The following is a 17,052-nucleotide window of genomic DNA, read 5'->3' on the forward strand; positions in this document are numbered from 1 at the left end:
CATTCAATATAACATAGAAATACAATTGGATCAACATGAATGAATCAGTCTGATGGCCTTGGTGAAAGAAGCTGTGCCAGAGCCTGCTCATCCTGGCTTTTATGCTGCAGGACCGTTTCCTGGATAATAGCAGCTGCAACAGTCTGTGGTTGGGGTGACTGAGCTCCCCAATGATCCTACTGGTCTTTTTTACACAATAGTGTTAATATCCTGGATGGTAAGAAGTTCACATCTACAGATGCGCTGGGCTGTCCGCACCACTCTCTGCAGAGTCCTGCGACTGAGGGAAGTATAGTTCCCATACCAGGCAGTGATGCAGCCTCTCAGGATGCTCTCAAGTATACCTCTGTAGAAAGTGCTTGAGATTTGGGGAACCATATCAAACATCTTCAACAGTCTGAGGTGAAAGAGGCACTGTTGTGCCTTTTTCACCACACAGCCAGTATGTACAGACCAGGTGAGATCCTTGGTGATGTGTATGCCAAGGAACTTAAAGCTGTTCACCCTCTCAACTGCAGATCCATTGATGTCAAAAGGGTTTACTCTGTCTCCATTTCTTCTGTAGTCCACAACCAGCTCCTTTGTTTTTATGACATTGAGGGAGAGGTTGTTTTCTTGACACCAGACAGATGTTGTTCAGACCTCAGACAAAGTCAGCAATCAAAAGTTTGAGCATGGTGCAATGACTGTCCTAAGCTGTGTATATCACAATCCAAGAAGCATAGTAGGAAAGCCAGATGAGCCCAGGACATGGATTGTCTATTTGTAGTGAAGTAATTGTGTTAGTCACTGTTTTGTATATATTGTATAGCACTGATATTTGTAATAAAGGAATTTTGTAAAAAAAAAGGACATGGAATTATGATATTGTAGCCATTACTAACAGTAATGGCCACCTAACAGTAGTAGTGAGGTTGGGGATGGCATTAAACAGGAAATTAGAAATGCGTGCAATAAAGGAACAGTAGTTATAATGGGTGACTTCAATCTACATATAGATTGAGTGGACCAAATTGGTAAGGGTGCTGAGGAAGAGGATTTCTTGGAATGTATGCGGGATGGTTTTCTGAACCAACATGTTGAGGAACCAACTAGAGAGGAGGCCATTCCAGACTGGGTATTGAGCAATGAGGAAGGGTTAGTTAGCAATCTTGTTGTGCGAGGCCCCTTTGGTAAGAGTGACCATAATATGGTGGAATTCTTCATTAAGTTAGAGAGTGACATAGTTAATTCAGAAACAAAGGTTCTGAACTTAAAGAAGGGTAACTTTGAAGGTATGAGACGTGAATTAGCTAAGATAGACTGGCAAATGATACTTAAAGGATTGACAGTGGATATGCAATGGCAAGCATTTAAAGATCGCATGGATGAACTACAACAATTGTTTTCCCAGTTTGGCTAAAGAATAAACCAGGCAAGGTAGTGCACCCGTGGCTGACAAGGGAAATTAGGGATAGTATCAATTCCAAAGAAGAAACATACAAATTAGCTAGAAAAAGTGGCTCACCTGAGGACTGGGAGAAATTCAGAGTCCAGCAGAGGAGGACAAAGGGCTTAATTAGGAAAGGGAAAAAAGATTATGAAAGAAAGTTGGCAGGGAACATAAAAACTGACTGTAAAAGCTTTTATAGATATGTGAAAAGAAGAAGATTGGTTAAGACAAATGTAGGTCCCTTACAGTCAGAAACAGGTGAATTGATCATGGGGAACAAGGACCAATTGAATAACTACATTGGTTCTGTCTTCACTAAGGAGGACATAAATAATCTTTCAGAAATAGTAGGGGACCGAGGGTCTAGTGAGATGGAGGAACTGAGGGAAATACATGTTAGTAGGGAAGTGGTGTTAGGTAAATTGAAGGGATTAAAGGCAGATAAATCCCCAGGGCCACATGGTCTGCATCCCAGAGTGCTTAAGGAAGTAGCCCAAGAAATAGTGGATGCATTAGTGATAATTTTTCAAAACTCTTTAGACAATAGACAACAGGTGCAGAAGTAGACCATTCGGCCCTTCGAGCCTGCACCGCCATTCTGAGATCATGGCTGATCATCTACTATCAATACCCGGTTCCTGCCTTGTCCCCATAACCCTTGATTCCCCTATCCATAAGATACCTATCTAGCTCTTCCTTGAAAGCATCCAGAGAATTGGCCTCCACTGCCTTCTGAGGCAGCGCGTTCCACACCTCCACAACTCTCTGGGAGAAGAAGTTCCTCCTCAACTCTGTCCTAAATGACCTACCCCTTATTCTTAAACCATGCCCTCTGGTACTGGACTCTCCCAGCATCTGGAACATATTTCCTGCCTCTATCTTGTCCAATGCCTTAATAATCTTATATGTCTCAATCAGATCCCCCCTCAATCTCCTTAATTCCAGCGTGTACAAGCCCAGTCTCTCTAACCTCTCTGTGTAAGACAGTCTGGACATCCCAGGAATTAACCTAGTGAACCTATGCTGCACCTCCTCCACAGCCAGGATGTCCTTCCTTAACCCTGGAGACCAAAACTGCACACAATACTCCAGGTGTGGTCTCACCAGGGCCCTGTACAAATGCAAAAGGATTTCCCTGCTCTTGTACTCCATTCCCTTTGTAATAAAGGCCAACATTCCATTAGCCTTCTTCACTGCCTGCTGCACTTGCTCATTCACCTTCAGAGACTGATGAACAAGTACTCCTAGATCTCTTTGTATTTCTCCCTTACCTAACTCCACACTGTTCAGATAATAATCTGCCTTCCTGTTCTTGCTCCCAAAGTGAATAACCGCATACTTATTCACATTAAACGCCATCTGCCAAGTTTCTGCCCACTCACCCAGCCTATCCAATTCACCTTGAATTCTCCTAACACCCTCATCACATGTCACACTGCTACCCAGCTTAGTATCATCAGCAAACTTGCTGATGTTATTCACAATGCCTTCCTCTAAATCATTGACGTAAATCGTAAACAGCTGTGGTCCCAATACCGAGCCCTGTGGCACCCCACTAGTCACCACCTGCCATTCCGAGAAACAGCCATTCACTGCTACCCTTTGCTTTCTATCTGCCAACCAGTTTTCTATCCATGTCAATATCCTCCCCCCAATGCCATGAGCTCTGATTTTACCCACCAATCTCCTATGTGGTACCTTATCGAATGCCTTCTGAAAGTCAAGGTACACCACGTCCACTGGATCTCCCGTGTCTATCTTCCTGGTTACATCCTCGAAAAATTCCAATAGATTAGTCAAGCGTGATTTGCCCTTGGTAAATCCATGCTGGCTCGGCCCAATCCTATCACTGCTATCAAGATATGCCGCTATTTCATCTTTAATAATGGACTCTAGCATCTTCCCCACTACTGATGTTAGGCTAACAGGGCAATAGTTCTGTTTTCTCCCTCCCTCCTTTCTTAAAAAGTGCGATAACATTAGCCATTCACCAATCCTCAGGAACTGATCCTGAATCTAAGGAACATTGGAAAATGATCACCAATGCATCCACAATTTCCAGAGCCACCTCCTTTAGTACCCTAGGATGCAGACCATCTGGACCTGGGGATTTGTTAGCCTTCAGTCCCCTCAGTCTACTCATCACCGTTTCCTTCCTAATGTCAATCTGTTTCAGTTCCTCTGTTACCCTATATCCTTGGCCCATCCATACATCTGGGAGATTGCTTATGTCTTCCCTAGTGAAGACAGATCCAAAGTACTTATTAAATTTGTCTGCCATTTCTCTGTTTCCCATAACAATTTCTCCCAATTCATTCTTCAAGGGCCCAACATTGTTCTTAACTATCTTCCTTCTCTTCACATACCTAAAAAAAACTTTTGCTATCCTCCTTTATATTCCTAGCTAGCTTGCGTTCATATCTTATTTTTTCTCCCCGTATTGCCTTTTTAGTTAAGTTCTGTTGCTCCTTAAAAATTTCCCAATCATCCGTCTTCCCACTCACCTTAGCTCTGTTATACTTTTTTAATGCTATGCTATCTCTGACTTCCTTTGCAAACCACTGTGGCCACTTTCCCCCCTTTGAATCCTTCCTTCTCCGGGGGATGAACTGATTTTGCACCTTGTGCATTATTCCCAAGAATACCTGCCATTGCTGTTCCACTGTCTTTTCTGCTAGGATATCCAACCAGTCAACTTTGGCCAGCTCCTCCCTTATGGCTCCATAGTCTCCTTTGTTCAACTGCAATACTGACACTTCTGATCTGCCCTTATCCCTCTCAACATGCAGATAAAAAACATCATATTATGGTCACTACCTCCTAATGGCTCCTTTACTTCAAGATCACTTATCAAATCCTGTTCATTGCACAACACTAAATCCAGAATAGCCTTATCCCTGGTCGGCTCTCGTACAAGCTGCTCCAAAAATGCATCTCGTAGGCGCTCTACAAACTCCCTATCCTGGGGTCCAGTACCAACCTGATTTTCCCAGTTCACCTGCATGTTGAAATCCCCCATAAATACTGCGACATTTCCTTTGCCACATGCCATTGTTAGATTCTGGATTAATTCCTGAGGATTGGAGGATGACTAATGTAACCCCGCTTTTTAAAAAAGGAGTGAGAGAGAAACCGGAGAATTATAGACCGGTTAGCCTGACATCGGTAGTGGGGAAAATGCTAAAGTCAGTTATCAAAGATGTGATAACAGCACATTTGGAAAGCAGTGAAATCATCGGACAAAGTCAGCATAGATTTGTGAAATGGAAATCATGTCTGACGAATCTTATAGAATTTTTTGAGGATGTAACTAGTAGAGTGGATAGGGGAGAACCAGTGGATATGGCATATTTGGATTTTCAAAAGGCTTTTGACAAGGTCTCACACAGGAGATTAGTGTGCAAACTTAAAGCACACGGTATTGGGGGTATGGTATTGATATGGATAGAGAATTGGTTGGCAGACAGGAAGCAAAGAGTGGGAATAAACGGGACCTTTTCGGAATGGCAGGCAGTGACTAGTGGGGTACCGCAGGGCTCAGTGCTGGGACCCTAGTTGTTTACAATATATATTAATGACTTAGATGAGGGAATTAAATGCAGCATCTCCAAGTTTGTGGATGACATGAAGCTGGGTGGCAGTGTTAGCTGTGAAGAGGATGCTAAGAGGATGCAGGGTGACTTGGATAGGTTAGGTGAGTGGGCAAATTCATGGCAGATACAATTTAATGTGGATAAATGTGAGGTTATCCACTTTGGTGGCAAAAACAGGAAAACAGATTATTATCTGAATGGTGGCCGATTAGGAAAAGGGGAGGTGCAATGAGACCTGGGTGTTATTGTACACCAGTCATTGAAAGTGGGCATGCAGGTACAGCAGGCAGTGAAAAAGGCGAATGGTATGCTGGCATTCATAGCAAAAGGATTCGAGTACAGGAGCAGAGAGGTACTGCTGCAGTTGTACAAGGCCTTGGTGAGACCACACCTGGAGTATTGTGTGCAGTTTTGGTCCCCTAATCTGAGGAAAGACATTCTTGCCATAGAGGGAGTACAAAGAAGGTTCACCAGATTGATTCCTGGGGTGGCAGGACTTTCATATGAAGAAAGACTGGATCGACTGGGCTTATATTGGCTGGAATTTAGAAGAGTGAGGAGGGATCTTATTGAAACGTATAAAATTCTAAAGGGATTGGACAGGCTAGATGCAGGAAGATTATTCCCGATGTTGGGGAAGTCCAGAACAAGGGGTCACATTTTAAGGATAAAGGGGAAGCCGTTTAGGACCGAGATGAGGAAAAACTTCTTCACACAGAGTGGTGAATCTGTGGAATTCTCTGCCACAGGAAACAATTGAGGCCAGTTCACTGGCTATATTTAAGAGGGAGTTAGATATGGCCCTTGTGGCTAAAGGGATCAGGGTGTATGGTGAGAAGGCAGGTACAGGGTTCTGAGTTGGATGATCAGCCATGATCATACTGAATGGCGGTGCAGGCTCGAAGGGCTAAATGGCCTACTCCTGCACCTATTTTCTATGTTTTTTACTGTGAGTTAGTTGCACCTGAGGGATTTAGAGGAACAAATTTGTGGAGAGATCGCAGACTATGCCAAGAAACAAAGGTTGAGATTGTAAGCGATTTTTAATTTCCATATATTGACTGGGACACCCATACTGTAAAAGGACTAGATGGGGTCGAGTTTGTCGAATGTGCCCTTAATCAGCATGTAGAATTTCCAATGTAGAAGTGTGCAATAAGCTATAAGGAAATGATCCAGGGCTAGTGAAAGAAATTAGTGTATGGGAACACTTTGTATCTAGTGATCATAATGCCATGAGGTTCCAAGTAAATATAGAAAAAGTGGAGTCTGGACCATGATTTGAGATTCTAAATTGGAGAAAGGTCAAGTTTGATGGTATCAGAAAGGATCTGACACGTGTGGATTGGGACAGGCTATTTTCTGGCAAAGGAGTACTTGGTAAGTTGGAGGCCTTCAGAAGTGAAATTTTGAGTGTGTAGAGTTTGTATGTTGCTGCGAAAATAAAGGTCGATATATAACTGATGCAGGGAACATTGGTTTTCCAGAGATATTGAGGCCCTGCATGTGTTGTTCTTCTACACTCCTTAGGCTGTTGGGTGGAACCAAGACTCATTAATGACTACAATATCATGATTCCATGTCCTCACCTCATCTGACTTTTTTTGTTGTTTTCTGTTGGTTTTTAAAAGCTTCCCAATATTTATTGCTCTATTATTTGCCCTCTCTTTGGCTTTTATGTTGGCTTTGGCTTCTCATTTCACCCATGATTGTGTCCTTTAGAGTGCTTCATTGGGATGTATCTACCACGCTCCTCCTGAATTGCTCCCAGAAACTCCAGCCATTGCTGCTCCATCATGATTCCTACCAGCTTTCCCTTCCAATCAAGTTTGGCTAGCTTCTCTGTCAAAGAAGCATGGAGAAGTTCAGTGCAGAAAAAGGCCATTTGTCCCATCTAGACAATGCTGAAAACTTTGATGCTGTCTAATGAAATGACCTGCACCGGGACCATAGCCCTCCATACTCCTACCATCCAGGTACCTATCCAAACTTCTCTTAAATGGTGAAATTGAGCTCACATGCACCACTTGTGCTGGCATCTCATTCCACACTCTCACAGTCAATTCAGTGAAGAGGTTTTCCACATGTTCCCGTTAAATTTTTGTTAAATGGGGAAGCCACTTACCCATGACATCTGGTTTTCATCCCACCCAACCTCAGTGGAAAATGCTGCCTGCGTTTACCTGATCTATACCCTCATAATTTTGTACCCAACAAATCCACAATGTATAATTTCCTTGTTTATGTTTAGAGCCTTTTTTAGGTTTATAAGATGATGAGGGGCATTGATCGTGTGGATAGCCAGAGGTTTTTCCCCTGGGCTGAAATGGCTAATACTAGGGGCCATAGTTTTAAGGTGCTTGGAAATAGATACCGAGGGGATGTCAGGGGTAAGTTTTTTACACAGAGAGTGGTGGGTGCGTGGAATGCACTGCCGGCTATTTGTGTGAGAGTGTTTCATTTACTGTGGAGCCAGGAACCCATGCAGCTCAGTGGGAACAGGGAATAATACCAATGGAGAGAGTCAAACTGAGCCAGGTCACAGATTGGAGATGGCAGAAATGCCCCATTCTTATAGAAACAGAAAAAGCATCAGAGAATTTGATGGTCATTCCAGATACCAGCACTGTGCCCAGTTACAAGATAATTTCTCTCTCCAACTTGGGCTGAACTTCACTGCAACAGTGTGATGCTAGATCACACCTTGACAAATCAAGTAATCTCATCTAAAATGTTGCCCTACACCCATTGATGGATTTTGTAAATCTTTTTACAGGTTAAAAATGACAAGGAATTGTCTACGGGAATCTCGAACAGAACACACCAGTTTTGCTGAATCTGTCCAGATATTTAAGAAGTGGAGCAAGGGATTCACTCAATCACCCTTCCTGCTCAGACAGTCGGGAGGAATTCACTCGATCATCTGACCGACTGGCACGCCCGTCATTTTACACGGGGGGAACCCATTCATCTGCTCAGACAGTGGGAATGGATTCAGTCAGTCATTTCAACTGAAGGTACCTCAACAAGTTCACACTGGGCAAGGTCATTCACTTGTTCTGTGTGTGAGAAGGGATTCAGTCTGTCTTCCCACCTGTGGACACATCAGTCAGGTCACACTGGGCAGAGGCTGGTCATCTGCTGAATTTGTGCAGAAGGATTCACTCGGTCATCTGACCTAATGGCTCACCAGCGAGTTCACACTGGGGAGCGGTCGTTCACCTGCTCAGACTGTGGGAAGGGATTCACTTGCTCATATAAACTGAAGGAACATCAGCGAGTTCACACTGGAGAGAGGCCGTTCACCTGCTCAGGCTGTGGGAAGGGATTCACTCGGTCATACGACCTACAGAGACACCAGCGAGATCTCAGCGGGGAGAGGCCATTCACCTGCTCAGACTGCGGGAAGGGATTCACTCAGTCATCCCAACTGAAGGTACATCAGCGAGTTCACTCTGGAGAGAGGCCGTTCACCTGCTCAGTCTGTGGGAAGGGATTCACTTGCTCATCCCAACTGAAGGTACATCAGCGAGTTCACACTGGGGAGAAGCCATTCACCTGCTCAAACTGCAGGAAGGAATTCACTCGGTTATACGATCTACTGGTACACCAGCGAATTCACACAGGGGAGAGGCCATTCACCTGCTCAGATTGCGGAAAGCGATTCACTCACTCATCCCAACTGAAGGTACATCAGCGAGTTCACACTGGGGAGAAGCCATTCATCTGCTCAGACTGCGGGAAGGGATTCACACAGTTAGCTAACCTACAAGTACACCGGTCAGTTCACACTGGGGAGCGGCCGTTCACCTGCTCAGTGTGTGGGAAGGGATTCACTCGATCATCTGATCTACAGATACACCAGCGAGTTCACACTGGGGAGAAACCATCCACCTGCTCGGACTGTGGGAAGCGATTCACTTCCGCATCCCAACTGAAGGTACATCAACGAGTTCACACTGGAGAGAGGCCATTCACCTGCTCAGACTGTGGGAAGGGATTCACTTCCTCATCCCAACTGAAGGTACATCAGCGAGTTCACACTGGGGAGAGGCCATTCACCTGCTCAGACTGTGGGATGGGATTCACTGTGTCATCTCACCTACTGAGACACCACTCAGTTCACACTGGGGAGAGGCCATTCTCCTGCTCAGTCTGTGGGAAGGGATTCACTTGCTCATCTAAACTGAAGGTACATCAGCGAGTTCACACTGGAGAGAGGCCATTCACCTGCTTAGACTGTGGGAAGGGATTCACTTCCTCATCCCAAATGAAGCTACATCAGCGAGTTCACACTGGGGAGAGGCCATTCACCTGCTCAGACTGTGGGAAGGGATTCACCTTGTCATCTCACCTGCAGAGACACCAGTCAGTTCACACTGGGGAGAGGCCATTCATCTGCTCACTCTGTGGGAAGGGATTCACTTGCTCATCTCATCTACAGAGACACCAGCGAGTTCACATCAGGTAGAGGCCAATCACCCCCTCAGACTGTGGGAAGGGATTCATTTGCTCATCCCAACTGAAAGTACATCAGTGAGTTCACACTGGAGAGAGGCCACTCACCTGCTTAGACTGTGAGAAGGGATTCACGTTGTAATCTCACCTACTGACACACCGGTCATTTCACACTAGGGAGGCTGTTCACCTGCTCAGTGTGTGGAATGGGATTCATTCAGTCATCTCAACTACAGAGACACCAGCGAGTTCACACTGGGTAGAGGCCGATCACCTCCTCAGACTTTGGGAAGAGATCCTCTCAGCCAAATCAACCAAATGTGCATCATTGAGTTCACACTGGGGAGAGGCCGCTCACCTGCTGTGAATGTGGGAAGCGATTCACTCAGTCATCTAACCTTATGTAACTGTGGCTTTGGGTAGCAGCTTAATATTGGTGGTGATAGCCCCCCAGCTTGGCCAAACTTAAGAAATTTTGTTTGGGTGGATGCTGCATGATGTATCCCCTGTTACAAATCAGTACTCCAAAATAACAAACGGTACACAATATGTGATTAAACGTTTGAGCTTTATAGTTCTTACTTTGACTATAGGGTTAGTAAAGAAAAAAAAAAGAAAAAGGGCCCACTCTCTCCATTCGTGTCTTGTCCTCTTGTTAATAAGTGCGCATGCGCCGGTTGTGCGTGCAGCCTGTTACAGCCGTTCCGATGGGATTCTTACATTTTTCTTCTTACTTTTAACTTACGTTATTTTTTGTTTTTTTTTCACGGTAACACGTCGAAGCTGCATTCTCTCCAACATGCTGGTAGAGAGAGTTTTATTTGGGTTTTTAGCGTTGGAAATAGTTACATCCCGACACGCGGGACAGAAGCGTGGTCGCATTGTTCATTCCAGGGACCAGCTGAGCAAATAGACTGGTCCTGGACTTTTTTCCATCTGGCATAGTTTGCATTTTGTTGTTTGATTGTTTGTGGTTTTTGTATTGCTATATTTATGCTTTATTCTTGGTTGGTGCGGCTGTAACGAAACCCAATTTCCCTCGGGATCAATAAAGTATATCTATCTATCTATCTATCTCTCCCCAGCAAAGGACCACGAAATTCTCTCTTCCAGACTCACAAGAAAGAAAAACATTTCTCTCATTAGATAGCCCCGCATCCCAAAACCCTGTTGTCTCTAGTTGTAACCTAAACATTGCTGCTACAGAGAAACCATTAGCTCAGCAGTGAAACAATACAGAGAGGCCATTACATTAACAGTGAAACCTCACAGCATTTACACTTGTGACACACTACCAGGTTCACACTGGGGAGAAAGTTTCAATAAGCTGCATGCTGGATATTTGTCCATCACCGTTGCTGAATGCAAATTTGAGAGTGACTGCCGGTGCTGAACTCTGCTATTATTGCTGCTGCTCACCACACCCAGTTCTGCACCCTGGTCACTGGGCATGGGAGGAGTTTCTCCTGCTGCACATTCACCTTTAATGGGACTGGAGTTTAATATTCTGAATCTGAGACAAATAAATCAGTTCTATTTTACACTCTGTCTCTGGTACTTAGTGAATTTATAACACATCTAGTGTACAGTAAAGAGTCAACTCAGGCCGGCTGGACCCTGCCAGTGATTCTATTCCATGACAGTCCTTTTAAATCCTCCCCTGTTGTTCACCTCTTGCTCTCCCTGTGGTGATGGGTTCCAAATAGTCACCACTCTGTGGATGAAGAGGTTTCCCTTGAATTCTCTGCAGGCGGAAGAAGTTGAGCTGACTGCAGTTCTGTCTGAGATGTTCTTCGCCCCTGAAATCTCTGGGCTGAGGAAGAGTGACATTGGTAGTTAACCTCCTTATTCAGGGCTCATTTCCACATTATGGGTCATTTTCCCTGCTTCTAAAGGGTTGTTAGAAAACACCACTGCTCTCTAAAGACTGAAAGCAGAATGGGAAACCATTAGTTGGATGTTCAACAGGGCAGGGTCAGAAACCAGAGGCGGGTCTGCACAGGGCAGAGTTTGGGGCTCTGGACGATGGTCGGAGTAAGAACGTATGATGAGGAGAAGGGAATCAGCAGTGGGGCGTGGCAATGAATGACAGAGTAGCAACATTTGAAAGCTGATTGACGGGGAAAATAATTTGGTTGTCTGAATGATGACACAAACAATACCTGTAGTGAGGTGCTCCGCTGGTTGAGGAACGTGTGTGTTGGGAATGGTTATACCTATTGAGGGAGTTGTTCCTACTTGTTTATCCAGTAATATTATATCTGGATGGTTATTTTAGTTTATCCTATCTGTAATAATGTACTGAATCATATAAATTGTGAGTTCCTGTCCTTAAATGGATCAGGCTTCAATTTATGGTGCCTTGATGAAGTTATCGTGGTCATTCATGAGTTCGTATTTTAAAGCAAGATTTTGGTGAATGATATTTGCCACTTGATTGTACCTTTGTAAGTAATCAGATTGAGTTAAACTGCTGCAGGATCCTGGAATGTATTGGATTGTGTCTGGTTTCTCTTGGCATTTTCTGCATTTATTGCCTTGTTTGTATTGTATGTTTGATTTTTATTTTCTTTTTGTTAACCACCTTGTCCTGTATTTCTGCGAGGAACCCCTCTGTTTCTGGGAAGAGGTCTCCAACTCTCAGTCAGGTGCTCAATGCTTCCTTTGCAACATCTAGTCTGCTCACATTATTGGGATGTCTCCCATGGAGGGTCATACTCATTCCACTGGTTAACATTTTCTTCCATATTGATGATTTATTTTTCTGAGTTAGCTTCTCATTTAAGTTTTCTGGTCGGTATTTCTTATCATGATTGCATATACATATACGGAGTGCTGAATCCTGTTCATTTTTGATCCAAATATATACTTAGAAGTTTTATCTGACTGTTGTGTGATTTTTTTCATGTGTGTTATTCCTCTTCCTCCTTCTGTCCAAGGTAGTGTTAATCTAAGTGGGTCTCAGTGTAAATAGTCTTTTCTACCTAAGGGGTTTCTTCTTTTATGTTACTACAAAGGCTCCTAAAATGGCTTCTTTGTTATGTTATAATAAAAGTGGCTTTTCTGTAATAATAACTGCGATGTAAGGAGTTCTCCCTCTCCCTCATTGATAAGAGAGTGAACGAACCAATGAGTAACCATGTGATTTTTTTTGTGGGTGATATTCTGTCTCATATGGCTGGGAACCGGGTGGTTTGGCAGGTGTTTCGTGAGGAGACCCGAACAGGAAGGATGTGGTGGCAGCGCTCTGGTCGACCACCGTGGTTGGTCCCGAGCGGCGAGTCAAGGGGGTCAGAGGGGATCTCATGGTGGAAAGAGGACCCCGTTAACTGAGCTCCAACGGTTGTGCACGAAGTGGTTGAACTCTGATAAGTCTGGTGCCTTTTACTTTCCCTTTTAATATTGTATCTCTATTAATTACATAGTTCCAGTGCGATTTATAAAGTGCAATCTGTAAATCGTACATTGTGTGCTGTCCGATATTTGATGTGTGAGTTTGTACCAGGTGGCATTACACAGCAAATACGCAAACCATGAGACACGGTTGGACGGGCGGACGGGGTTTCCCCGAGATAAACACGAGCCGACAGACCTGAGCGTTACATAGGCTATCGATCATCAAGCCGCAGCTCCAGATCCCTGACACGGTCTCTCAGAAGCTGTACCTCGGTGCATCTGGCGCAGATCTGGCCATCTGGGAGACTGGACGATCCCCGGGATTCCCACATCTTACACCCAGAGCAAAGTACTAACCCTACAGACATGCTCTGGTACATGTTCGTATGCTCAATAGACATGTTCACTGCTTAACCGCCTGGAGGAGGGAACGAGATGAGAGATGTCCAAATCTGCTGACAACACAGAAACAGAGGAAAGAAATCTAATGACGACGTTGTGATTCTGCATCAGGTAGTTCAAAAGGCAGATTGTATTTTGGCTATCACCGCTCAGGGAGTAGAGCAGCGGTAGGCATCCTACGGCCCGCGAAGGTATTTTGACCTGCCCGCGAGCAAATAATGAGATACTATGCTTATCCGGCCCACGAGCGATTTTTGCTTCGTTACACGCGGCCACACTGATGGACATGCATGGTGTCTAGTTACACCGGCCCCAGGTTCCGTTTTGTTCCAAACCACACTGGTATATACCAATGACGGGAAGGCGGACTACCTTATTACTATATATTAGATACTCTCCGTGCACACGCAGGTTTTCAGATGGATCGTTCAAATTTGTAAACAGAAACAGCGTCATTGTGTCTTAAACAAGAAATCCACGCTAAATATCCAAATATTTACATGTGCTACAATACTTGTTGAATAACTCGCGTTTCGAAATAAAGTCAAATTAAAAAATTCCAATGACAATGAATGCAAAACGCAGGAAGGTAGACGCTAAGTGCCGAAAAAGCAGTGAAAATGAAGGAAATACCTGTGCCAGCTACGAAAGTCTCAAAACGTATTGCAGAAAAGATGAAGCCTTTTACAAATGGAGAGTTTGTCAAAGAACGTTTACTGGCAGTGGTGGATATTGTTTGTCCTGAAAAGAAATCTTTACTTGCATCTATCAACCTGTCAGCAAGAACGATCACAAGGCGAGTTGAGGAAACGTCAGCAGATGTTAAAAGTTGTAAGGGATGCCTGCAACGAATTGCATTCTTTTTCAATTGCGCCTGATGAGAGTGAAGACTTGAGAGACACTGCTCAACTTGCACTGTTTTTGCGAGGAGTGAGCTCAATTTTTCAAATTTTTGAAGAGATTATTCAATTAACTCTTGTAAAGGGCACGGTTACTGGAGCATATATTTTTGAAGCTTTGCTGAAAATGACGTCAGAAATGAAACTTAATGTGTCGAAGTTAATTGGCATCACAACTGACGGGGCACCAGCAATGGTGGGACAGAAAACTAAACTGAGTTTTTGTTTACCGATTGGCATCCTTGGTTAAGCACAAATGATTTTCTAGCATGGGTTATTCATTAATTTGAGGCAAAACTTAACTAGATGTGTTTAAATGGATAATTCCCATATTTCAGGTTGTTAATGGTATTTAACTGGCCCACCATCGGCTCATTAATACGCGATCCGGCCCACAGAGGCAAAAAGGTTGCCGACCCCTGGAGGAGAGATTATGTCCTGGGCCGGTGCAGCTACCATTGTACAGGGTGTTAGTGAGGCCACACCTGGAATCCTATGCAGGGTTTCAATGCCCAAGCAGAAAGAAATCTTAAGAGTAGCTATGGAGCCAGCCAGAGCAGTTTTACCAGTGTAATACATGGGATGATTTACTAGCAGAGGTGAGATGATTTGGCCCTGAATTTAGAACATATTCACAAACGATAGGGTATTTGTGGAGCATCCTGATAGAGTATCTCTCCTTGTAAGTTCTAGTGCCACAGAGAGGGTCGACGATGGATGCTCACGTCAAATGGAAATGTGTGAAAATTCCTGGAATTTTATATCTTCTATTTAATTTCGCTTTGTGTTCAATGAGGTATCTATCAGAGCGTACAATCTTTGAGATTCACTGCCCGGAGGGTGTGAAGGCCGGTTGGCTGGGTATTTTTGGGGTGGAGATAGATAATTAATTAAGAGGAGCGAGGGGAATGAACACGGGATCTTAGATCATACACGGTCGTATTGAATAATCATCAGATCATAAGACACAGCAGGAGAATTTTTCTCCATCTCTATTCTAAACGGAGGTCCCGCTATTCTGTGGGCGGGTTCCCCTGGTCCCCCACTACAGGAAAAATCCTATCCACATAAACTCTTTCTCAGTTTTTCGGTATTCGAGAGCCTCCCTCATTTTTTTTTCTAAACTCTATTGGATACAGGCCCAGAGACATCAAATGCTCCTCACGCGTTAACCCTGTCAGCCTCGGAATCATTTTTATGAACCTCCTCTGGACTCTGTCCAATTCCAGCACATTTTTCCTGAGATAAGTCCCTACACTGCTCATGGTAGTTCGCGTGGTTTAACCAATGCCTTAGAACGTCTCAACATTGTATCCTTATGAATACAATATAACATCAATGAATACAATGGTAACATCATATTTAGATAACTTTTCAGGTGAATACCCAGAGTGGAGAGTAGAAGGAAAGGCGATGGGCAGTAATTTGTTTGTACTGGAAGGAGAAATCGATATTCATGCCTTCAAGTTGGAGCTACGCAGGTGGAATATGCTGTGTTTCTCTTCAACCCTGAGGCTGTCAAGTTGAGCAACTCCAGCCATTGCTATTCTGCCGTTATCCTTGTTCGTGTCCCCTTCCAGTCAACTTTGGTGAGCTCTTCTCCCGTGCCTCCGTAGTTCCCCACACTCCACTAATAATGATGCATCTTGTACCTTTTCCCTCTCAAAGTGCAGGGTGAATTGTAACATGTTATCATCACTGCGTCCATGTGTCCTTTACCATAAGCTCTCTGATCAAATTTGGTTCAGTAAACAACACCCAATCCAGACTTAGCTTTTCTCTAGTGGGCACAATTACAAGCTGTTCTAAAAGGCATCTCATTGGTATTTTCCGAATTCCCTCTCTTGAGATCAAGCACCAACCTGATTTTCATAATCTACCTCCACCCATCCCGCTCATGGACTGTTTGTCCCACTCCCATCAGGGGGTAGACTACGCAGCATCCTCACCACGACTACCAGCCTCTAGGACAGCTATTTTACCCAAGCAGAAAGGCTGATAAATATCTCCACCCACTAACCCACCCTTCCACACCACCAAACACCTCCACTTTATCATTTCCTGTCTGTCATCTTATGTGCAGACAATCTATGCTGAGCGTCGCTTTATGGACAGACAATCAAACTGTTCACAGTATATAAGCTGTGGATATCTGTTTTAACTATTGTGTTTTTGTGCTGCATTGGAGCCGGAGTAATAATTATTTCGATCTCATTTACACTTATCTGCTGGAAATGGAATTAAACAACCCTGAATCTTGAATAAACATTTCAGCAGGCAGCAGCGTCACATTTCTGTCTCTCAGCGTTATTGCGGCAGAGCGGCACTTAGTGACAATGGAGTCCACAGATCGGGGGGTCCTGTTATTGAGGCAAATCACCACCAAGTGGAAGTGTTGTCCACAAAAGGAAGAGGTTTACAGCGATAAGGAGGGGTGTAGGGGGTTGGAAGCCAACTCTGCCCCAAACCACTCTCCTCACCACTAGTCAGGGTCCCAAATTGTCCTTCCATATGAGGCAACTTTTCAACATCGTGACTGTTGGGCTCATCTACTGTTTCCAGTTTTCCAGGTGTGGCCTCCTCGACATTAGTGAAACCCGATGTCGTCTCTGCATTCTGCACTCTGTCCCGATGAGATTCTGCAGATGTTGGAGATGCAGAGAAACATACACAAAATGTTGGAGGAAGTCAGGAGGTCAGGTAGCTTCGATAGAGGTGTATAAAGGAAAACAGAGATTTCCTGCCGAGACCCTTCATCAGGACTGGAAGTGGAGAGAAGCAGGAAGAAGATGGTGCGGGGAGTGGAAAGAGTCCAAGCTGGTAGATGATCGGTGAAGCCAGATAAGAGTGAAGGTGAGTGGATGGGGGAGGT

The 17,052-nt window shown here is 44.3% G+C and overlaps 1 protein-coding gene across 2 annotated transcripts in view; it reads left to right on the forward strand.

Annotated features, from left to right (window-relative positions):
• Positions 1-17,052, forward strand: part of LOC134357016 (zinc finger protein 229-like) — a 41,030-nt gene that overhangs the window by 18,072 nt on the left and 5,906 nt on the right. Inside the window, exons 1-2 of one of the 2 annotated variants that reach the window (XM_063068326.1) lie at positions 6,435-7,001; positions 7,802-17,033. In XM_063068326.1, coding sequence (XP_062924396.1) covers positions 8,207-9,496 — 1,290 coding nt within the window. In that variant the 5' untranslated portion in view covers positions 6,435-7,001; positions 7,802-8,206 and the 3' untranslated portion in view covers positions 9,497-17,033. Of the gene's footprint in view, positions 1-6,434; positions 7,002-7,801; positions 17,034-17,052 lie in introns of those variants that run through there. The other variant, XM_063068325.1, reaches the window with a different exon arrangement.

Source organism: Mobula hypostoma, chromosome 15 (genome assembly GCF_963921235.1).
Source record: "Mobula hypostoma chromosome 15, sMobHyp1.1, whole genome shotgun sequence".
In the NCBI taxonomy this organism is placed as follows: domain Eukaryota; kingdom Metazoa; phylum Chordata; class Chondrichthyes; order Myliobatiformes; family Myliobatidae; genus Mobula; species Mobula hypostoma.